The sequence below is a fragment of the Antechinus flavipes genome, chromosome 1 (assembly GCF_016432865.1).
Source record: "Antechinus flavipes isolate AdamAnt ecotype Samford, QLD, Australia chromosome 1, AdamAnt_v2, whole genome shotgun sequence".
Lineage (NCBI taxonomy): Eukaryota > Metazoa > Chordata > Mammalia > Dasyuromorphia > Dasyuridae > Antechinus > Antechinus flavipes.
The window spans coordinates 705,603,777-705,621,759 of NC_067398.1; the positions used below are offsets into that span (position 1 = coordinate 705,603,777).

A 17,983-nucleotide genomic window follows, 5' to 3' on the forward strand; every position below is an offset into this window, starting at 1 on the left:
ACCTGAGACAAAGGTTAGATAGCAACCATGTTCAGTTCCAGGTGCCACATTTTAGGTAGGATATAAATAAGCTAGAGAGAACTAGAAGATGATAAAGGCTCTTTCATTAATTAATTAAATCAGCAAGAATTCATCAAGAATCTACTCTATGCCAGTCACTGGGTTAAAAATTTGGGACATGAAGACAAAAATGAAATTATCCCTGCCTCTAAAGATATCACCATCCATTGGGGAAGAAAATGGGTACAACCACATTATGCAGAACACATACAAAATAATGACAAAACCTTTTTATAGAGAGGGCACTGGAAAAGACTTCATATAGAAAACACCTGAGCTGAGTCTTAAAAGAAACAAGAGGATGGATGAAGAATAAGACAGGGAGGATGAAGAATAGTGAGACCAGTTCAGCTAGATTATTGAGCATAAGAAGAGAAATGATGGATAATAAGTAGATTAGGACCAAGTTGTAAAAGATTTTATGTGGAAAGAAAGGTATGATCCCAGAAGGAACAGGAGATTTATTGAATAGGGAAGTAGATTAGGACCAAGTTGTGAAAGGTTTTATGTGGAAAGAAGTGTCCTTATTTGATTCCAGAAGGAACAGGGGATTTATTGAGTAGGGAAGTGACATGATCTGGAAAATCACTTTGATAGCCATATGAAAAATGAATTTTAAAAGGGCAAAGAGAAGGCTAGGGAGATCAATTCAGAGACCATTGTAACCAGGAATGTGCTAGAACTGGCTTGTACCAGCTATCAAGTTTTGTCGAAAAAGTTATATCTTTGTGACTCCATTTGGGATTTTTCTTAGCAAAGATAATGAAGTGGTTTGCCATTTCTATATCACACTCATTTTACAGATGAGGACTGAAGCAAACAGGGTTAAGTGACTTCCCTCAGTCACACAGAAAATAAGTATCTAAGGATAGATTTGAATTCAAGAATTGGAGTCCTCTTGACTCCAGGGCTACCACTCTATCCACTGCCAGATAGCTATTTATTGAAAGCCAATTTAAAATTTTTTCAGTGTAAGCATTTGCCTTAGAAATTGGAAAAAAACTACAAATCAGGACTTGATTTGTTTTGTTGATTGTCTAGACCTAATACAGTAATGGAGAAAATGTTAATGATGCTGATTAAATTTAAAGGTGTGACATGAATACTTTTAAAAGGAAAACCAATTGTTAAATATTAAACGTTATTGATTACAACAATCCAGGTGAGAAGTAATGAGAATCTAAAATAGGGTAGTAGTTATATGAGTTGGATAAGAGAAAGATAGACAGAAAACCTATAAAATTTGAAACCTTATTGGATATGGGGAGTCAGAGAGAGTCAAGTGGAATAGCCCAGATGGTGCAAACTTGGGAGATGAGGATAGCAGTACACTCAACTGTGAGACAAAGTTTGGAGTAAGAATGCATTGGGGAAGAAGATAATGAGTTTTGTGTTAGGCCTGGTAAATTTGAACTATCTATGGGATATCCAGGTCTAAATGTTTAATAAAAAAAAATTGGTTTAATAAGCAATTGGAATTTAGGAGAGTTTAGGTAGTTGTAGTTTAGATAGTACATAGATCTGGGAGTCAACTGTGAAGAAATTTTAATTTAACCCATCTAGTGAAAACGTAAAGTGACAAAATATATATAAAGAGAAGAGGAACTAAGACAGAACCTTGAGGAACACCCCTAATTAGGAGGCATTATATGGATGATACACCAAGGAGATTTAGAAGAAGCAGTCAGAAAGATAAATATGGAAACTAAGAAAATGGTCTTTTTGTCACTCTGTCTCTCTCTTTGTCAGAGAAAAAGAGAGAAACCACTGTGTCCAAGACTACAGAATGAAGGTAATCTATTGAGATGAAGCCATTCAATTTAGCTATTAAGAGATGATTAATAACTTTGGAGAAAGCAGTTTCAGCTGAGTAATGAACTTAGAAGACCAATTGTAAAGGGTTGAAGAGTAAGGTGGAAATGAAGTGGGAATATGCAGCTGAGAAAGTGAGAGGAAAGATATGGTTGAATAACTTCAGAAAAAGATAGGATCTAGTGAGAGGTTTTGTTTTATTTGTTTGTTTTTTTCCAAAGATGGCAGAATGCGGGTATATTTATAGGCAGTAGGACAAGAACAAGTTGTTGGGGAGAGATCAAAAACTACAAAATGAGAGGTGAATGTGGGATCTCTTGAAGAAGAAAAGATAGAATGGGGTCAAGGGCATATGTAAAAGGGTTGGTCTTAGTGATCAAGGGTTACATCCTCATCAGACACATAAAGAAAAGTGGGGATGAGATATAGTGAAGGAAAGAAAAAAAAGCTCACCATGAATTCCCCTATTTTCTTTTTTGTTATTTATTTTAAACATTCTTTTTTTTTGTTTGGTTCCCGATTCTTTCCCTTCCTCCAAGCCCTTCCCCACCCACTGAGAAAACAAACACTATGATATCAATTATACATGTGAATTCATGCAAAACATCTATTTATGTTAGCTATATCACAAAAAAGCAAAAAATAAACAATAAAAAGTGACAAAATTATACTTCAGCTTATGCTCAGAGATCATCAGTTCTCTCTGCAAATGCATAGCATCTTTTTATTATGAGTCCTTTGGAATTGTCTTGGATCATTGTCTTGATCAGAGTAGCCAAGTCTTTTAGTTGATCATTATTAAAAATTGCTTTTATTGTGTGCAATGACAGTCCTTCTTACTTCACTTTGCATCAATTCATATAAGTCGTGCCATTTTTTTCAAAAAACTATCCCCTTCATCATTTCAAAATATATGATATACCAGGCCTAACACAAAACTCATTATCTTCTTCCCCAATGCATTCTTACTCCAAACTTTGTCTCACAGTTGAATGTACTTTTATCCTCATCTCCCAAGTTTGCACCATCTGGGCTATTCCACTTGACTCTCTCTGACTCCCCATATCCAATAAGGTTTCAAATTTTATAGGTTTTCTGTCATAATGTTGTCAATAATGCTCTGCCACAGCTTGTTCAATCATTCTCCAACTGATGAACAGCCTGTCAATTTCCAATTCTTTGCCAATATAAAAAGAGTTACTATAAATATTATAGTATATATATATATATATATATATATATATATATATATATATATATATATGTCATTTTCCTTTTTCTTTGATCTATTTGGGGTACCCCAAAGAGTAAGCACAGTTTTATAATCCTTTGAACATAGTTCCAGAATGTTCTCCAGAATGGTTGGACTAGTTCATTACTCTACCAGTAATTTATTAATATACTTTTCCTTTAGTCCCTCCAGAATTTATCACTTCTTGTATGAAGTGGCACCTCATAGGTGTTTTAATTTGCTTTTCACTAATCAGTAATGATTTAGAGCATTTTTATATGACTAAAGAAGCTTTTATTTCTTCTGAAAACTACCTATTCATCCTTTGACCATTTGTCAATTGGGGAATGGCTCTTGTTTTCATAAGTTTTACTCAGTTCTCTGTATATTTGAGAAATCAAGCATTTATTAGAGAAAAGTGCTACAAAATTTTTATATTATTTCATTATCTGTGATATCTTAGCAAAGATAATGAAGTGGTTTGCCATTTCTATATCACACTCATTTTACAGATGAGGACTGAAGCAAACAGGGTTAAGTGACATTTATGATGACATCACAAGACTGTGATGTCTTTTCACAAAATATGGCTTCTTTGATTATTTCACTTAATCGGATCTATTTTTGCTTTTGCTTTTGCTCTAAGATGAGCCTTTTTTACTTCAGTTGAAACATAACTGCTTCCATTCTTAACTTTATTTTAACTCTGGGTATAATTCTATTACAAATATATCTCTTATACACAACATATTGTTTGATTCTGGTTTCTAATCCATTCTGCTATCCACTTCTGCTATATGATTTAGTTCATTCCATTCATATGCACATACCATGTATTCCTTTCCATTTTATTTTCTTCTGTCTATTCTTTTCTCTCTTTTTAACCTGTCTCTCCTCAGAACTCTCCCTTAATCTGCCCTCCCTTTTATCACCAAGATAGATTTCTATATTCAAAGAACTGTGTGTGTATATTTGCATGTACATATTTTTCTTCCCTCTTTGAACCAATTTAGATGAGAATGGGGGTCAAGCATTGTCTACCATGCCCTCATTTCCCCCTTCACAATAAAAGCTCTTCCTTGCATGCCTTTTTTATCTGAGAAAATTTTCCCCATTCTACCTCTTTTCCCCTTTCTCTAGGGCATCCTTTTTCTCACCCCTACATTTTTTGAGATCATCCCAACATAATCGACTCACACTCATGCCTTCTATGTAAACTCCTTTTAACGACCCTAATAATGAGAAAGTTATTAAAGTTACATGTATAATCTCCCCAAAATGGATTGTAAACAGTTTGACTTTATTGAATCCCTTATGATTACTCTTTCATGTTTGTTTACCTTTTTTATGTTTTTCTTGAGTCTTCTGTTTGAATGTCAATTTTTCTATTTGGCTCTAGTCTATCCATCAGAGTTGCTTAGAAGTCGTCTATTTTATTAATTATCCATTTTCTCCTGAAAGATTATATTCAGTTTCACTGGATAGGATTTATTTGATTGTAATCCTAGCTCCTTTGTCTTGTGGAATATCATATTCCAAGCCCTCTCTTCCTTTACCATGGGAGCCATTAAATTTCTTGTGATCTTGACTGTGGCCCCATGATATTTGAATTGGTTCTTCCTGGCTATTTGTAATAGTTTTCCTTGACTTGGTAACTCTGAAATATTGCCATAATATTCCTGGGAGTTTTCATTTTGAGAGTTCTTTGAGAGAAGTAATCAGGACAAATGGTCAAAGAATATGAAGACAATGTTCAGATGAAGAAATTAAAAGTATTTCTAATCATATGAGAAAGTGCTCTAAATCACTATTGATCAGAGAAATCTAAATTAAGACAACTCTAAGATACCACTATATACCTCTCAGATTGGTTAAGATGACAGGAAAAGACAAGAACTAGTGTTGGAAGGGATGTGGGAAAACTGGGACACTAATACATTGTTGGTGGAACTGTGACTGGATCCAGCCATTCTAGAGAGCAATTTGGAACTATGTTCAAAAAGTTATCAAACTGTGCATACCTTTTGACTCAGCAGTGTTTTTATTGGGTCTATATCCCAAAGAGATCTTAAAGGAAGGAAAGGGACCCACGTGTGCAAAAATGTTTATAGCAGCCCTTTTCATAGTGGCAAGAAACTGGAAACTAAGTGGATGCCCATCAGTTGGAGAATGGCTGAATAAGTTATGGGATATGAATGTTATGGAATATAATTGTTCTGTAAGAAACGACCAACAGAATGATTTCAGAGAGGTGTGGAGAGACTTACATGAACTGATGCTAAATGAAATGAGCAGAACCAGGAGATCATTGTACATAGACACATCAATATTATAAAAGATGATCAATTCTGATGAATGTGACTCTTCCCAACAATGAGATGATTGATGCTAGTTCCAATGATTTTATGATGAAGAAAGCCATCTACACCCAGAGAGAGAACTGTGGGAACTAAATATGGATCACAACATAAAAATTCTCACTCTTTTTGTTGTTCGCTTGCATTTTGTTTTCTTACTCATTGTCTTTTTTATCTGATTTTTCTTATACATCAAGAGAATTATATATGTTTATACATATTGGATTTTACATATATTTTAACATGTTTAACATATATTGGATTGCTTGCCATCTAGGAGAGGAGGTGGGGGGAAGGAGGAGAAAATCTGAAACACAAGACTATGCAAGAGTCAATGTTGTCAAATTATCTATGCATATGTTTTAAAAATAAAAAGCTTTATAAAAAAAGTAATCAGTAGATTCTATCAATTTGTATTTTGCTCTCTGCATCTAAGATACTGGGACAATTTTACATGCTGATTTCTTGAAATATGATGTATAGGCTCTTTTTTCATCATAACACTTGAGTAGTCCAATAATTCTTAAGTTATTGCTTATCAATATATTTTCCAAGTTTTTTCCAATGAGATATTTTACATTGTCTTCTATCTTTACATTCTTTTGATGTTGTTTCTTGATGACTCTTCTTTGATGTTGTTTTTTGAAGTTTCATGAAGTCATTACCTTCACTAGCCTAATTCTAATATTTTTTATTTTTAAATAGCTTTTTTATTTTCAATATATATGCAAAGATACTTTTCAATATTCACCCTTGCAAAACCTTGGGTTCCAAATTTTTCTCCCTCCCTTCTCTCCACCCCTCTCCTAGATGGCAAGTAAACCGATATACATTATACAGGTGCTATTCTTCTATACATATATGCACAATTATGCTGCACAAGAAAAACCAAATCAAAAAGTAAAAAATAAGCAAACAAAAAGCAAGCAGACAACAACAAAAGAGGTGAAAATACTATGTTGTGATCCAGATTTGGTCCCCACAATCCTCTCTCTGAATGCAGATGGTTCTCTTCATCATAAGCCTATTGGAATTGGCTTGAATCACCTCATTGTTGAAAAGATCCACATCCATCAGAATTGATCAACGTATAATCTCGTTGTTGCTATGTACAATGATCTCCTGGTTCTACTCATTTCCCTCAGCATCAGTTCCTGTAAGTCTCTCCAGGCCTTTCTGAAATCATCTTGCTGATCATTTCTTATAGAATAATAATATTCCATAATATCCATACACCATAATGTACTCAGCCATTCCCCAACTGATGGCAACCACTCAGTTTCCAGTTTCTTGTCACTACGAAAAGGGCTGCTATAAGCATTTTTACACATGTGGGACCTTTCCCCTTTTTATGATCTCTTTGAGAATCAGGCCCAGGAGAAACACTGCTGGATCAAAAGTTATGCCCAGTTTGATAGCCCTTTAAACACAGTTCCAAATTCACACTCCATATAGCTGGGATTGGTTCACAACTCCACCAATAATGCATTAGTATCCCAGTTTTCCCACATCCCCTCCAACATTTATCATATCTTTTCAAACTCTTATCTTAGCCAATCTGTATATTGTCTGAATTTAGCTGGTTCCTGGTCTGTACTCTGCTATCATGGCTCTTCTTTATGAATGTCCTTTATTTTCTGAGTAACATATGAGTGATATCCTCAGCTGAGAGAATGAGAAGAAGGGGAATGTAGGGGATTTGAGGAGAAAAGAGGTTTGGGAACTACATCTGTTAAGAATAGGAGAGAATAAATTAGGAAAGAGTAAAAGGATTGTCTTTCTTTATTAAGAATCCAATTGAAGTTAGATAATATAAATTGCAGTGGACCTTGGTCAGCTCAACTGCATGACTCCCCTAAACTCTGTTCTATGACCTAGTATAAGGTCAGAAGCAGCAAATAGGAACAAGTACAATATTGATTGAATTAACTGAGAATTGACTGCAGGAACTGAGGATATTTCATATAGAGAAAAGATGATTCTGGGTGGTAGAGGCAGGTGTCTGAACAACTTTATGCAAAAGAGATGACTTGTTTTTTCCTGGTCCTAGAAAGCAGAATTGGACAGAAGTATCACGTCAGTCAGTCAGTAAACACTGTTAAGCACCTAATACACATGCTAAGCACTGTGCTAAGTGCTGGCGATAACAAAGAATGGCAAAAGACAGAGATCAGTTTGAAGCTTCCTTATAACTAGAGCTATCTAGGAAGAACATCTTCACACCAATGTCTACCCTTCTACTGTTGTCCAAAAGTCAATCCTACTGGACCACAGGAGACTAAAGAGATGGAAAGGACATTTTGTGTCATGGACCCCTTTGGTAGTCTTCTATATCTTATCACATACATAAAACATACAAGATTCCAAAGCTAACCAATTAGATTGGAATACAGTAATAAAAATAAAAAGTTTAAATTCATGGACTCCACATGAAGATTAGGGTGACCCTCCCATTTTTACTGAGGAAATTAAAGCCCAGAGAGATAACCTACTATAGACCAGGCATTTACTAGGTACTGGCTACTCATAGCCTTAGTCCTTGATTTTGAGGAGCCGAGGTTGGAGAAGCAAATCTCCCAGCAAAGAGTAAAAAGTACATTGGCCCTGCAATCAGAGGACTTGGCTGGGCTCCCATTTGTACCCCTGCCCACCTTCCTACCTGAGCTAAAATCAGTTTACTTTCCTAGGATTGTTTTCTCATATGTAACGGGAAGAGGTCGGACTGCTCCATAGAGGTCCCTTTGAGGGTTGAATCTATGCTCCTTCCTTCACCCAAGTATCCCTAAAGTTTTCAGTGGTTCTTTTGGCAACTTTGCCAGAATTGTGAGAGTCTTCTGATTTAAAAGTAAAGTCTCAAGCATTTAAGTAGAGGAGGTGGGGCAGATAAGGAAGGAAATAAGGGGGAGGAGGAGGAGGAGGAGAATTTGAGAAGATAAAATCAATTCCACACTTCCATTAAGCCCCGAGACATCCCCTCTGTCTTGTAATTTCCCGGCTCTGTTCAGAGACAGTATTTAACAGTTCTGGGCTATGGGAGGATGGGAATGGGAAAGTGGAGGAGCTAAGAGCTGGAAGCCACACACAGACCAATGGGGGCAGGGTGTGCCCACAAAGTCCCTCCAGTTGAACTGGGAAAAAAAGGGAGGAGGAGATCCAAAAGGAGAGAACACAAGGAGTAGGAAACTGTTGCTGGAGAAGTAATCAACTTTCACTTACATCAGTAGCATGTCAGGGTCACTCTGTTAGGGTTCCCTGGATGCCAAGAGCGGGAGCCATGAAGAGATTGTTTTGTAACAAGCTGAACTGCATCCAAGGGTCTGGAAAACCCTGACACTAAATCAGCGCACAAGCATTTATTAAATGGCTATTATGTTGCAGATACTGTGTTAAGCTGTGAAGATACTATAACAAAAAGGAAACAGTCCCTGACCTCCGGGAGCTTATATTCTATTGGAGGAGAATGTACATATAGGAGTATGTGTACATTTTGCAGACAAATAGATAGGAGGCATCTGGGAAGCCAGCTGGTCCAGTGGAAAGAGTGCCAAGGCTGAGTCAGGAAGAAATGGCTTCAAATCCAGCCTCAGACCCTTAGCATTCAAATCACTTCGCCACTTCTGTTTGCCTCGCTTTCCTCAGCAGTAAAATGAGGATGATAATGGAACCTACCTCCCAAGATAGTTGTAAGGATCAAATGAGATATTTGTAAAAAGCATTTAGCACAGTGTTTCACACATAATAAGAGCTATATAAATGTTAGCTATTATTATTACAAGATCATTTCGGGGACTAGAATTGGTAGCTGGGGGATCAAAAAAGATCTCATTAAGAAGTGGTGCTTAACTGAGTTTAGTAGGAAGCTAGGAATTGTGGAAGATGAAAGAGCTCATTCCAGAAATGGGGACAATTCATGCAAAGTTAGAGAGATAGGAGGCAAAGTGTTGTAAAGAAACCTGGAAATGAGAACATCATTCACTATCCATCCACCCATCCATCCATCTATACATACATACATATATAAATCTTCAGTAACCGTCTCAAATACTCAAATGCTCCAATAAATCTATGATTTCGATTCACAAGTCCCCTCCAAAAAGGCAAGTTACAATCCATCCAGGCCTATTCATCCTGGCAACCCTTATCCAAGTTCACCACAAAAGATTACTCAATGTGTTAGAAGCTTCTGTTACTTCCTCATGAAATCATGAGAATATCATTGGAGCTTTCTGTCTATTTCCCTGTCATCCATGACTCTGCCTGTGTACCAATAATTGACATTTATATTGCATCATGGAAAAAGGCTTTACATGTGTAATGGCAGACAGATCAAATGCTTAGACAGCAGTTATATACATATGATCTCATTGGTTCACCATTTTTCATTGGTTTATATGTTTTAGCTAAACTGAGTCAAACATTTTCAACCACCATCCTTGCTCGCCATTCAGAAAAGTGGTACCCATTTCTCACTCAAACTGTCATACCATATGTGTACACGTCTTTTTTTGAAGCAATCCCAATAAAAGTCTTGCTAGATAAGTCCTAGTTTTCTGAGCTCCTCAACTCCTGAACTCCCACCCAACCTTAATTGTCTCTAGTTATGTTAATGGGTAAATATCATAAATTCTCAGAATGAAATTAGTTTCCAAAAAATAAGACAAAAACCCAGCACCTTGCAGAGGAGTGAGATCGGGGCCTAAAGTTACAATGAACTGAATTCAAATCTGGCCTCAGATACTTGCTAGCAGTGAGAGCCTAGCAATGTAAGAAAACACTTGTTAGTAACCGGAGCTGTCCAGTAGTAGAATGGGCCACCTCAGAAGTCTGTGGAAGGCCTTCAAGCCAAAGCTAGATGTAAAGAGGGTGTTCATTCAGTTTCAGGTAGGATGAAATGGCCTCTGACATCTTTCTAACTCCGAAAGTCTCTGATTTGGGGACTCCCTGGAGCAGTGCATTCCATTTTGGACAATTCATTTCTGCTAATCAAACACTCACTCTCTCTCTCTCTCTCTCTCTCTCTCTCTCTCTCTCTCTCTCTCTCTCTCTCTCTTAGATAATCTGAAAGCCTGCAACTACTATGAAGTATCAACAGCATCTGAGAATGGCAGACCGGGTGTTCCTGAAGAGTGGCCCTTCATTTCAGACTGTCAGATTCTATCGTTATCCTCTCAGGCTTTCCAGAGGCAGGTCCTTGGTGAATGAGCTAAGCAAAATCCAATGTTTATGACATATGAGGGGCATGACAGATTAGCCAAAGTATTTATTTGTTAAAAAAAAATAAAAAAAACACCTCCGTTTGCCATCAGCCACCCAACCTTTATCCTCTTTCTCCTTTTCTTCCTTCCCATCCTCTTCCTGCTCCACTCTTCCTTATCTCAGGTACAGTGGGTGCTGATGACCCTCTGGAAATCCCAGTTGCTTTCCATTCATGTGGAGAATTTCCTAGATATTGGGGTCTTATTTCCTATGATCCCCAAGACCCAGAATTGATGCTGTTTACAATGAATGGCGTGTTTATAGGCTATTTTAGTATTACCTAACCCTAAAAACTCAGTTAAATTTGTGACTTTTTTACATGTTCAATCAAGTTTCTGCTTGAATTACCATAATCCTTCCTCCCTCAGACTTCAGTTCCTTCATTGATTCCTGTCCAACTCTCAACTACTCCCAACCACTCAACCACCTTTTGGTCCTCGAACATGGCTTTCCTTTTGCCAAATAGGTGTCTCCTACCTTTGACACCTTCAACTATTGGACAAATTGGTAAACAGCTATCCACTCCTCCAATATGCCCTGAGTATATATTTGGGCTCCTCTCCAAATTATGCCCTTCAGACCTTTGCTTCCCTTTTGAAAGCAGCTGACAGAAAATGCTTTTTTAATTTCTTCTATACTAAGCCTTCAGCAAGATCCTTGATTTCTTTATATGCTGCCAAAATGTTGCTATCTATCTATTCCCTGCTGCATTTCTTTTCCATCCCCTATGAGTCTGAGTATACCAACTGACGACACCATTTTTCTGCCTGCCAGGATGTGCTAATCCCATTAGTCTTGTCCAAATAAAAAGGACCGAGAGAAGGGGGAGAGGAAAGTATAGCCTAATTGGAAACAAAGCCTGAACTGGGACACTAGTTCTAGATTTGAAGTTAGTCACCTGAGGCAAGTCTAGGCCTTTTTTAGAAGTTTTTAGAATCTGGAAAATGGGGATAATAATGGCTGCCCAATTTACAAGATTATTGTTGGGTGGAAAGGATTTGAGATGGATCTGGAAAATTCAGAGTTTCATGTGGATATTGATTGATGATTATTAGCAAATCTCAGGTTTTAATTAAAACCTTTGACTCTACTGGAAAGTCAATGGTCCTCAAATTTCAACATTCATTTCACTAAGAAGAAGCAGCAACACAAGCCAGCCCTTGTCTCATGTGAGCATTTGGATCAGAAGCCCTCTCTGAGCCCACTGAGGTGAAGAATCACCCCATCTCCTCCTTTGAGTCCTCACTGCCCTGTTTCTGATGTCCTGGTGGGCTTTGCTCCCTACCTTTTTGTTGGTTTCTTCTCATTGTTGGCTCTCTTCCTGATTGCAATGATGGCGTTGCTGGGATGCACAATAAAAGTGGTTTTAACTAAACCTACCTGTGGTGGTGTGTGTAAATCATTGGGGGGAATGATACAAAAGGGGTAAAGTCTAACCTCTTGGCAATGCTCACCACACGAGCAAACCAAGCCAGCGGGTGAGCTCTATAGCACCTTTCCAAGGGGCATCTTCAACTTTGTTTTGGTCTTATGACATTAGGGTAATGCCTTTGGGGCAAGAGACTTAACTTTGAGTCCTAGCTCTGAGCTCTGTGATCCCAAGGTTATTGCATCTAAAGGGGCCACCTGTCATTTACTGGAGTGTATCAAGAGCAGATTGGACACTAAGGTCCTTTTGCAGTTCTACTCATCGCAATTCTTGCCAGCTCTAACATTCTGTTTTAAGATCTCTTCCAGCTTTGACATTCTATGGTCTAAGGCCCAAACTTCATGCACTGAAATTCCATGTTCTAAAATCCTTCGTGATGCTGATATTTTATTGCCTCTCCTTTCTTTTTGTTTAGAGATTCTCTGTTCCAAGGCCCCTCCAAGTCTGGATCATTTCTATGTTTTAAGGTCCCTGCCAGTTCTGACAATGTGTTCTAAACTTCACCCCAGTTTATTCCCATCTTTTGTATTCCTCTTTCTAAATTCATTCCCAATTCTGTTATTCTCTGACATCCCCTTTTCTAAAGTCATTTCAAGTTCTGACATTCTGTGATCTAGAGTCCCTCTCAGCTCTGATAATCTAGGTTCTAAAGATCCCTCTAGCTTTGATATTCTATGGTCTAAGACCCTTCCAAGTTTCATTTCACCCCCTCCCCAGTTTTGACATTCCGTGTTCTAAGGCTCCTCTCAGCTCTGATATCTCCTGTTCTAAGGACATCCCCAGCTCTGACCTCCTTCAGCATATTGCTTCTCTGCTCCTCTCCCACGCAGAAGAAAAAGACCCTGAGAGGTCCCTCCTATGTCTACCTGCCTGGTGTCCGGCGTCTCCACCCAGCCCGGTACTCAAAGGAGGGACCTAGGCTCCTGTCCGTCTGTCACTCTGTCCTGCTCTGGGCACATCTCTTGGCCTGGGATCTCGGGGGCTCCTGGAGCTCTGCCTCCCAGCACGGATTATAGGCAGAGACAGATGCAGACATAAATTGCTGGCCTCAGCTTCTGGATCAGCTGCAAGCAGCAAAACAGCAGCGTGTCTGTAGCTTGATATGTGGGTAACCTTAGACAGGGACTTCTAAATATAAGATATCCTGTCAATCCACGCTGAAATCAAGGCTGCAGTGAAAGTGGCTGCATTTACTAGTTTAATTTGCCACCTGAAAAAAAAAAATACCATCTGATGCTGAATGTTCAGAACATCAGCCACTCAATCCAGCCCTGGGCCCGTCGCCTTGAAAAATGATTCATTAAAATTATCCCGAGTTTTGGGCCATGAGTTTCAACTCAGCTAATTACTACCTGTGTAAACTTATACAATTAATTCTTCTTTCTGACCTCAGCTTCCTCCCCTGTAAAAACAAGGCTTTGGGACCACTCCCTCCCAAAGGTCCTTCCTGCTCTGTAGCTTTGGTTCTATGATATTGTGTCTGGCTGCAGCCCACTTTCCTCCTCTGCAACCAAGGCCCTGGAATATGACCCCTGAGGTCCTTTTCTTGCATATCTTTTTAATACCATAGTCCTATGTCATCTCTGGCCTCAGTTTCCTTATCTATTAAAATAAAGTAGCGGGAGAACATGACTCCTAAGGTCCTTTTCATCCTCCTCCAGCTCATTCTGAAAAATTCCTACACACAGAAGCATAACCATGGATCAAAGAATCAGCACCTGAGACACTGGCACCTGAGCTGAGTCCAGGGCTTAGCACAGTGCCTGGCACATAGTAGGTGCTCTATAAATGGTGATTGACTGAGTGAGTCTCAAAGGAAGGGATGGCTTCTGAAGGATAGAAGTGAAGAGAGTTCCAGATATGGGGGACAGTCTGTTCAAAAACATCGAGACAGGATACAGAGTGTCAAGTTCAAGGAACAGCTAATAGCTCAGTTTGGCTGGAATACAAAATTTGTAAAAGAGAGTAATGTGAAATAAGTTTGGAATGATAGGTCAGACTCCAACCATGAAGGGTCTTAAATGCCAGGCTGAGAGGGCAATAGGGAGCCATGGAACATTCTGGAGCAGAAGAAGAGCTATTTTCAGCCCAGTACCTGCTATGTCAGTGTCTATATTTTTTCTGCTCCTCCATCGAATTGGACACATACGTACAAGCACTTCAGACCATCATGATGTACATTTCTGCCATCTCAAAAGAGCTGTATCCACAGCTTCTGCCTTGGAATTCCTTTGTCTCCAAAGGCAGCTGGCTCTGAACCAAGTCTCTGTTACTTTTAAAGAAAATCAGATACATCAGTGGAGGCAGGAATCAAGATTAGGCAAACATGTTGCATAGAGAATAAAATTGGGGAAATGGGTTCAGATCCCACCTCGGATACGTATTAGCTATGAGAGCAAATATAAAACATTTTTAATCAGCGAGCGATAGTCATATGAAAATACTCCAAATCATTAGAAGTTAACATCCCCCACTCATCAGACTGGCGAAATTGAAGAAAATTAACATTAACAATTCATCTCTCTAAACCTCAGTTTACCCATCTATAAAATAGGGGGTAGAAATACCTACTTATCTCAGAGCGGCTGATAAAGATCAAATGAGATCATCTATATAACTTTCAGTACAAACTCATTGTATAAAGGTGACCCTTTCTCCAAGCCTATAAATTACAAAGTAGATCTATTTTGGTAGCCCCACTAATCATTCTCTACACCAGTGAAATCACAAGTCCAGTCCAAAGAGTGATCATAATAAACATCAGTGATGATTATTATGTAATTGTTAGGCAGCTGAATGGTGTGGGAAAGATTATAAGATCATAGAATTAGGAGTGGAGGATTATTTGGGGAGTGGAAGAGAGGAATCATTCTTAGGGGCAGCCGGTTGGCACAGCACATGGAGTTTGGAGTCTGAAGACAGGAAGACATGAATTCAAAAGCATCCTCAGACACTTATTAGCTACATGACCCTAGGCATGTAACTTAACCTCAATTGAAAAATAGGGATAATAACAGCACTTCATGATTATTGTGAGGAGCAAATATTTGTTCAGGGCTTAGTGTGGTATCAGGCACACAGTAGGTCATTTATAAATGCTTATTCCCTTCCTCTTTCTTTCATCTGATCCAACTATTTCATCTTATGGATGAAATACTGAAGTCCAGAGATGCTGATTGGACTATAGGCTTAAAGCTGGAGAGGACCTTAGAATCGGCAAGTAGAAGCCCTTCATTTTACAGAAAAGGAGCCCAAGACCCAGAGGGATTAATGATTTTTCCAGAGCCACTCAGTAAGTGTGAATCCAAAAGGTTTGAGCCTTACCTGAGCTGTTAAAAGGCAAATTGAGGCTTTGAAGTAAGAAGACATTTCCTTAAGTTCAGAATTGTCCAAAGTGGAATGGACTGCCTTAAGAGGCAGTGAGCTCTCTGTCATGAGAGGTATCTGAGCCAAGGCTGGATGGCCATTGGCCAAGTATGATCAAGAGAAAAGATTTATTAGAAAAGCAGCACTCTACCTCGGTACAGGTGGCATTTAATAACTGCTTGTTGAAATGCCTAATAACAATCATGAACATTTACATATCACTTCAAAATTTTGAAAGTGCTTTCTTTACATTTGGTAAAGTAGGGTAAAGAAAGAGAGGAAGGAAGGAAGGAAGGAAAGAGAGAAAAAAAGAAAGAGAGGAAGGAAGGAAGGAAGGAAGGAATAAGAGAAGGAAGAAAAGAGAGAGAAAGAAAGAGAGGAAGGAAAGGAGGGAGGGAGGAAGGAAAAAGGAAAAAAGAAAGGAAGGAAGGAAGGAAAGAAGGAAAACATTCAAGGAAGGAAGGAGGGAGAGAGGGAGGGATGGGAGACTCATTTTCTGTAAAGGCCTTCTAGCAGTAACTTTGTAAGTCTCTGCTGCCCCCTAGCCGTAATAAATTGCTCACACAAGCAGAATATTCTCTCTGAGAAATCAAGTATTCCCTTGCTCTAAATGCCCTCACATGTGTAAGAAGAACAAGAACCAATCTGAGGGAATCAAATAGAAGCACATTCATGGTCTCACTCAGAGCAGCACCTTTTTGCCATAGCAGGGAGCTAGAAGCAAAGGACGTACCTCCCAAGGGGGGAAAATGGGTGCCCAGACTGGGCTCTGTGATTGGAATATAATGTCATTGCACTGGAAGAAATCACAAATGTGAGCAATTTAAAGAAACCTGAGACCATTGATCTAAACTGAATATAATAAGATAAGATTAGGAATTGGGTCTCTGAATCCATCAAGTCAAGTCAATAAGCATTTATGAGGTGCCTACAATGTTCCAGGCACTGTGGTAAAAACCCATCACTGTCGTCAATCCCTAGTTGAAGAAATTCCAACTATGGTACAGTCGTCCCCTTCTCTGAAAACTAATAGCTTTAGACAAGTGGCACCGAGAGGTTAAGAGACCTGCACAGGGTCACACAGTCAGTCTGTAGATAGGAGCCTTTTCTCTATAAGCCTATAGAGTTCTTACTTAGCTTGAACCATCCTGCCTGCATTAGGTTCACCGGATAAAGGGTATAACCTTTACCTACTGAAGAGCCGTCAGCCTTTTATCAAGGAGAGGCTTTCTCATCATGACACTTAGAAGCCTGGAGCCAAGATGGCCTGCCAGTGACTGAAAAGGAAGATCAGAAACTGAGTGTGGAACAATGGCAAGAACATCTCTATGCTTCCCTCAGTCTTGATCCCTATGTCTGACCAATCATTTTACTGATTGTAGGGATGTCTGAGTGTGTTCTAGGTTTGTTACCCTGTCACTTTTCTTAATTTGCTATTTCATTCCATGATTTTGCTTTGAATGACTAACTAATAAAAATAAAACCCTGTTGGTGGGGGCACATGGTTCTCAGGGGCCGTATCCCCCCAAAAGTACCTTGGTAGCTGTTCTAGTAGCCCAGGGGTGGGGAGGAGTGCCTTCTCCTAGGAGGCACTTCTTTAACCATATTTACTTATGGTTTATAAGTACTGAGTAGAATAAAATGGAGCCTTTTCTATGGGAGGGGAGCAACAGCAACAAAAGAAATTTAAATTTTTTAATTGGACTCAACCATCATGCCTTGATTAACTTAATCATAGGTCTAACACTAATTAGCACGGTCCGACCTTTCCAAAACTGTTGGACATCCTTCAGAGCACTCTGTGCTTTTATTTGGAGTTTTGTCTGAGCAGCGGTCTTTAGATGGAACCCCAAGGTTCCTTTTGTATTTCTGCAATCTATTTTATATGTATAAGCTTTGAAGTTGAAAGATAAAATTGCCCCCTTCCCATGGTTTAAAGGTTGTTAGCTAATCAGAGCGAGGCTGTAGAATGCAGAACCAATGGCTCAGAGTAATGACATCAGAGATTTAGAGCTAGAAGGAAATATGGAAAGGAGGACATAGGAGAGACCTTAGAACAGGGAATGTCAAAGATGGGAGGGACCTTGAAATATGAAATATCAGAACTAAGAGGGTTCTTCAAACACAGAATGGTACAACAAAAAACATCCAAAAATGGGACATAAAATATCAGAAGTGGAAAAGACTTGACACATGTGACCCTAAATCAGGCACATACCTTCTCAGAGCCCCCAGGACAATAAGATGCAGATCAGGTGGGAATCTGCATTCAGAGACGCAATGAAATTCCTTACATCAGTCCTTCATTCCAATGAAACCGTAGATCCACATACTATCCACATACATAAACATACCAGACAGACATATATGTGTATGTACGTATATATACGTTTATACCAATATATACATACAAATACAGATGTGTATACTTATACATAATATCACAAAAGTATTAGGGTCATTTTAGCTATT

At 38.8% G+C, this 17,983-nt stretch overlaps 1 protein-coding gene across 1 annotated transcript in view; it reads left to right on the forward strand.

Moving 5' to 3' along the window:
* TMEM233 (transmembrane protein 233) overlaps positions 1-12,091 on the forward strand; it is a 59,246-nt gene extending 47,155 nt beyond the window's left edge. Inside the window, exon 3 of the mRNA XM_051972901.1 lies at positions 10,514-12,091. Within this exon, the coding sequence (XP_051828861.1) occupies positions 10,514-10,517 (4 nt within the window). The 3' untranslated portion in view covers positions 10,518-12,091. The remainder of the gene's footprint in view (positions 1-10,513) is intronic.
* The last annotated feature ends 5,892 nt before the right edge of the window (positions 12,092-17,983 follow it).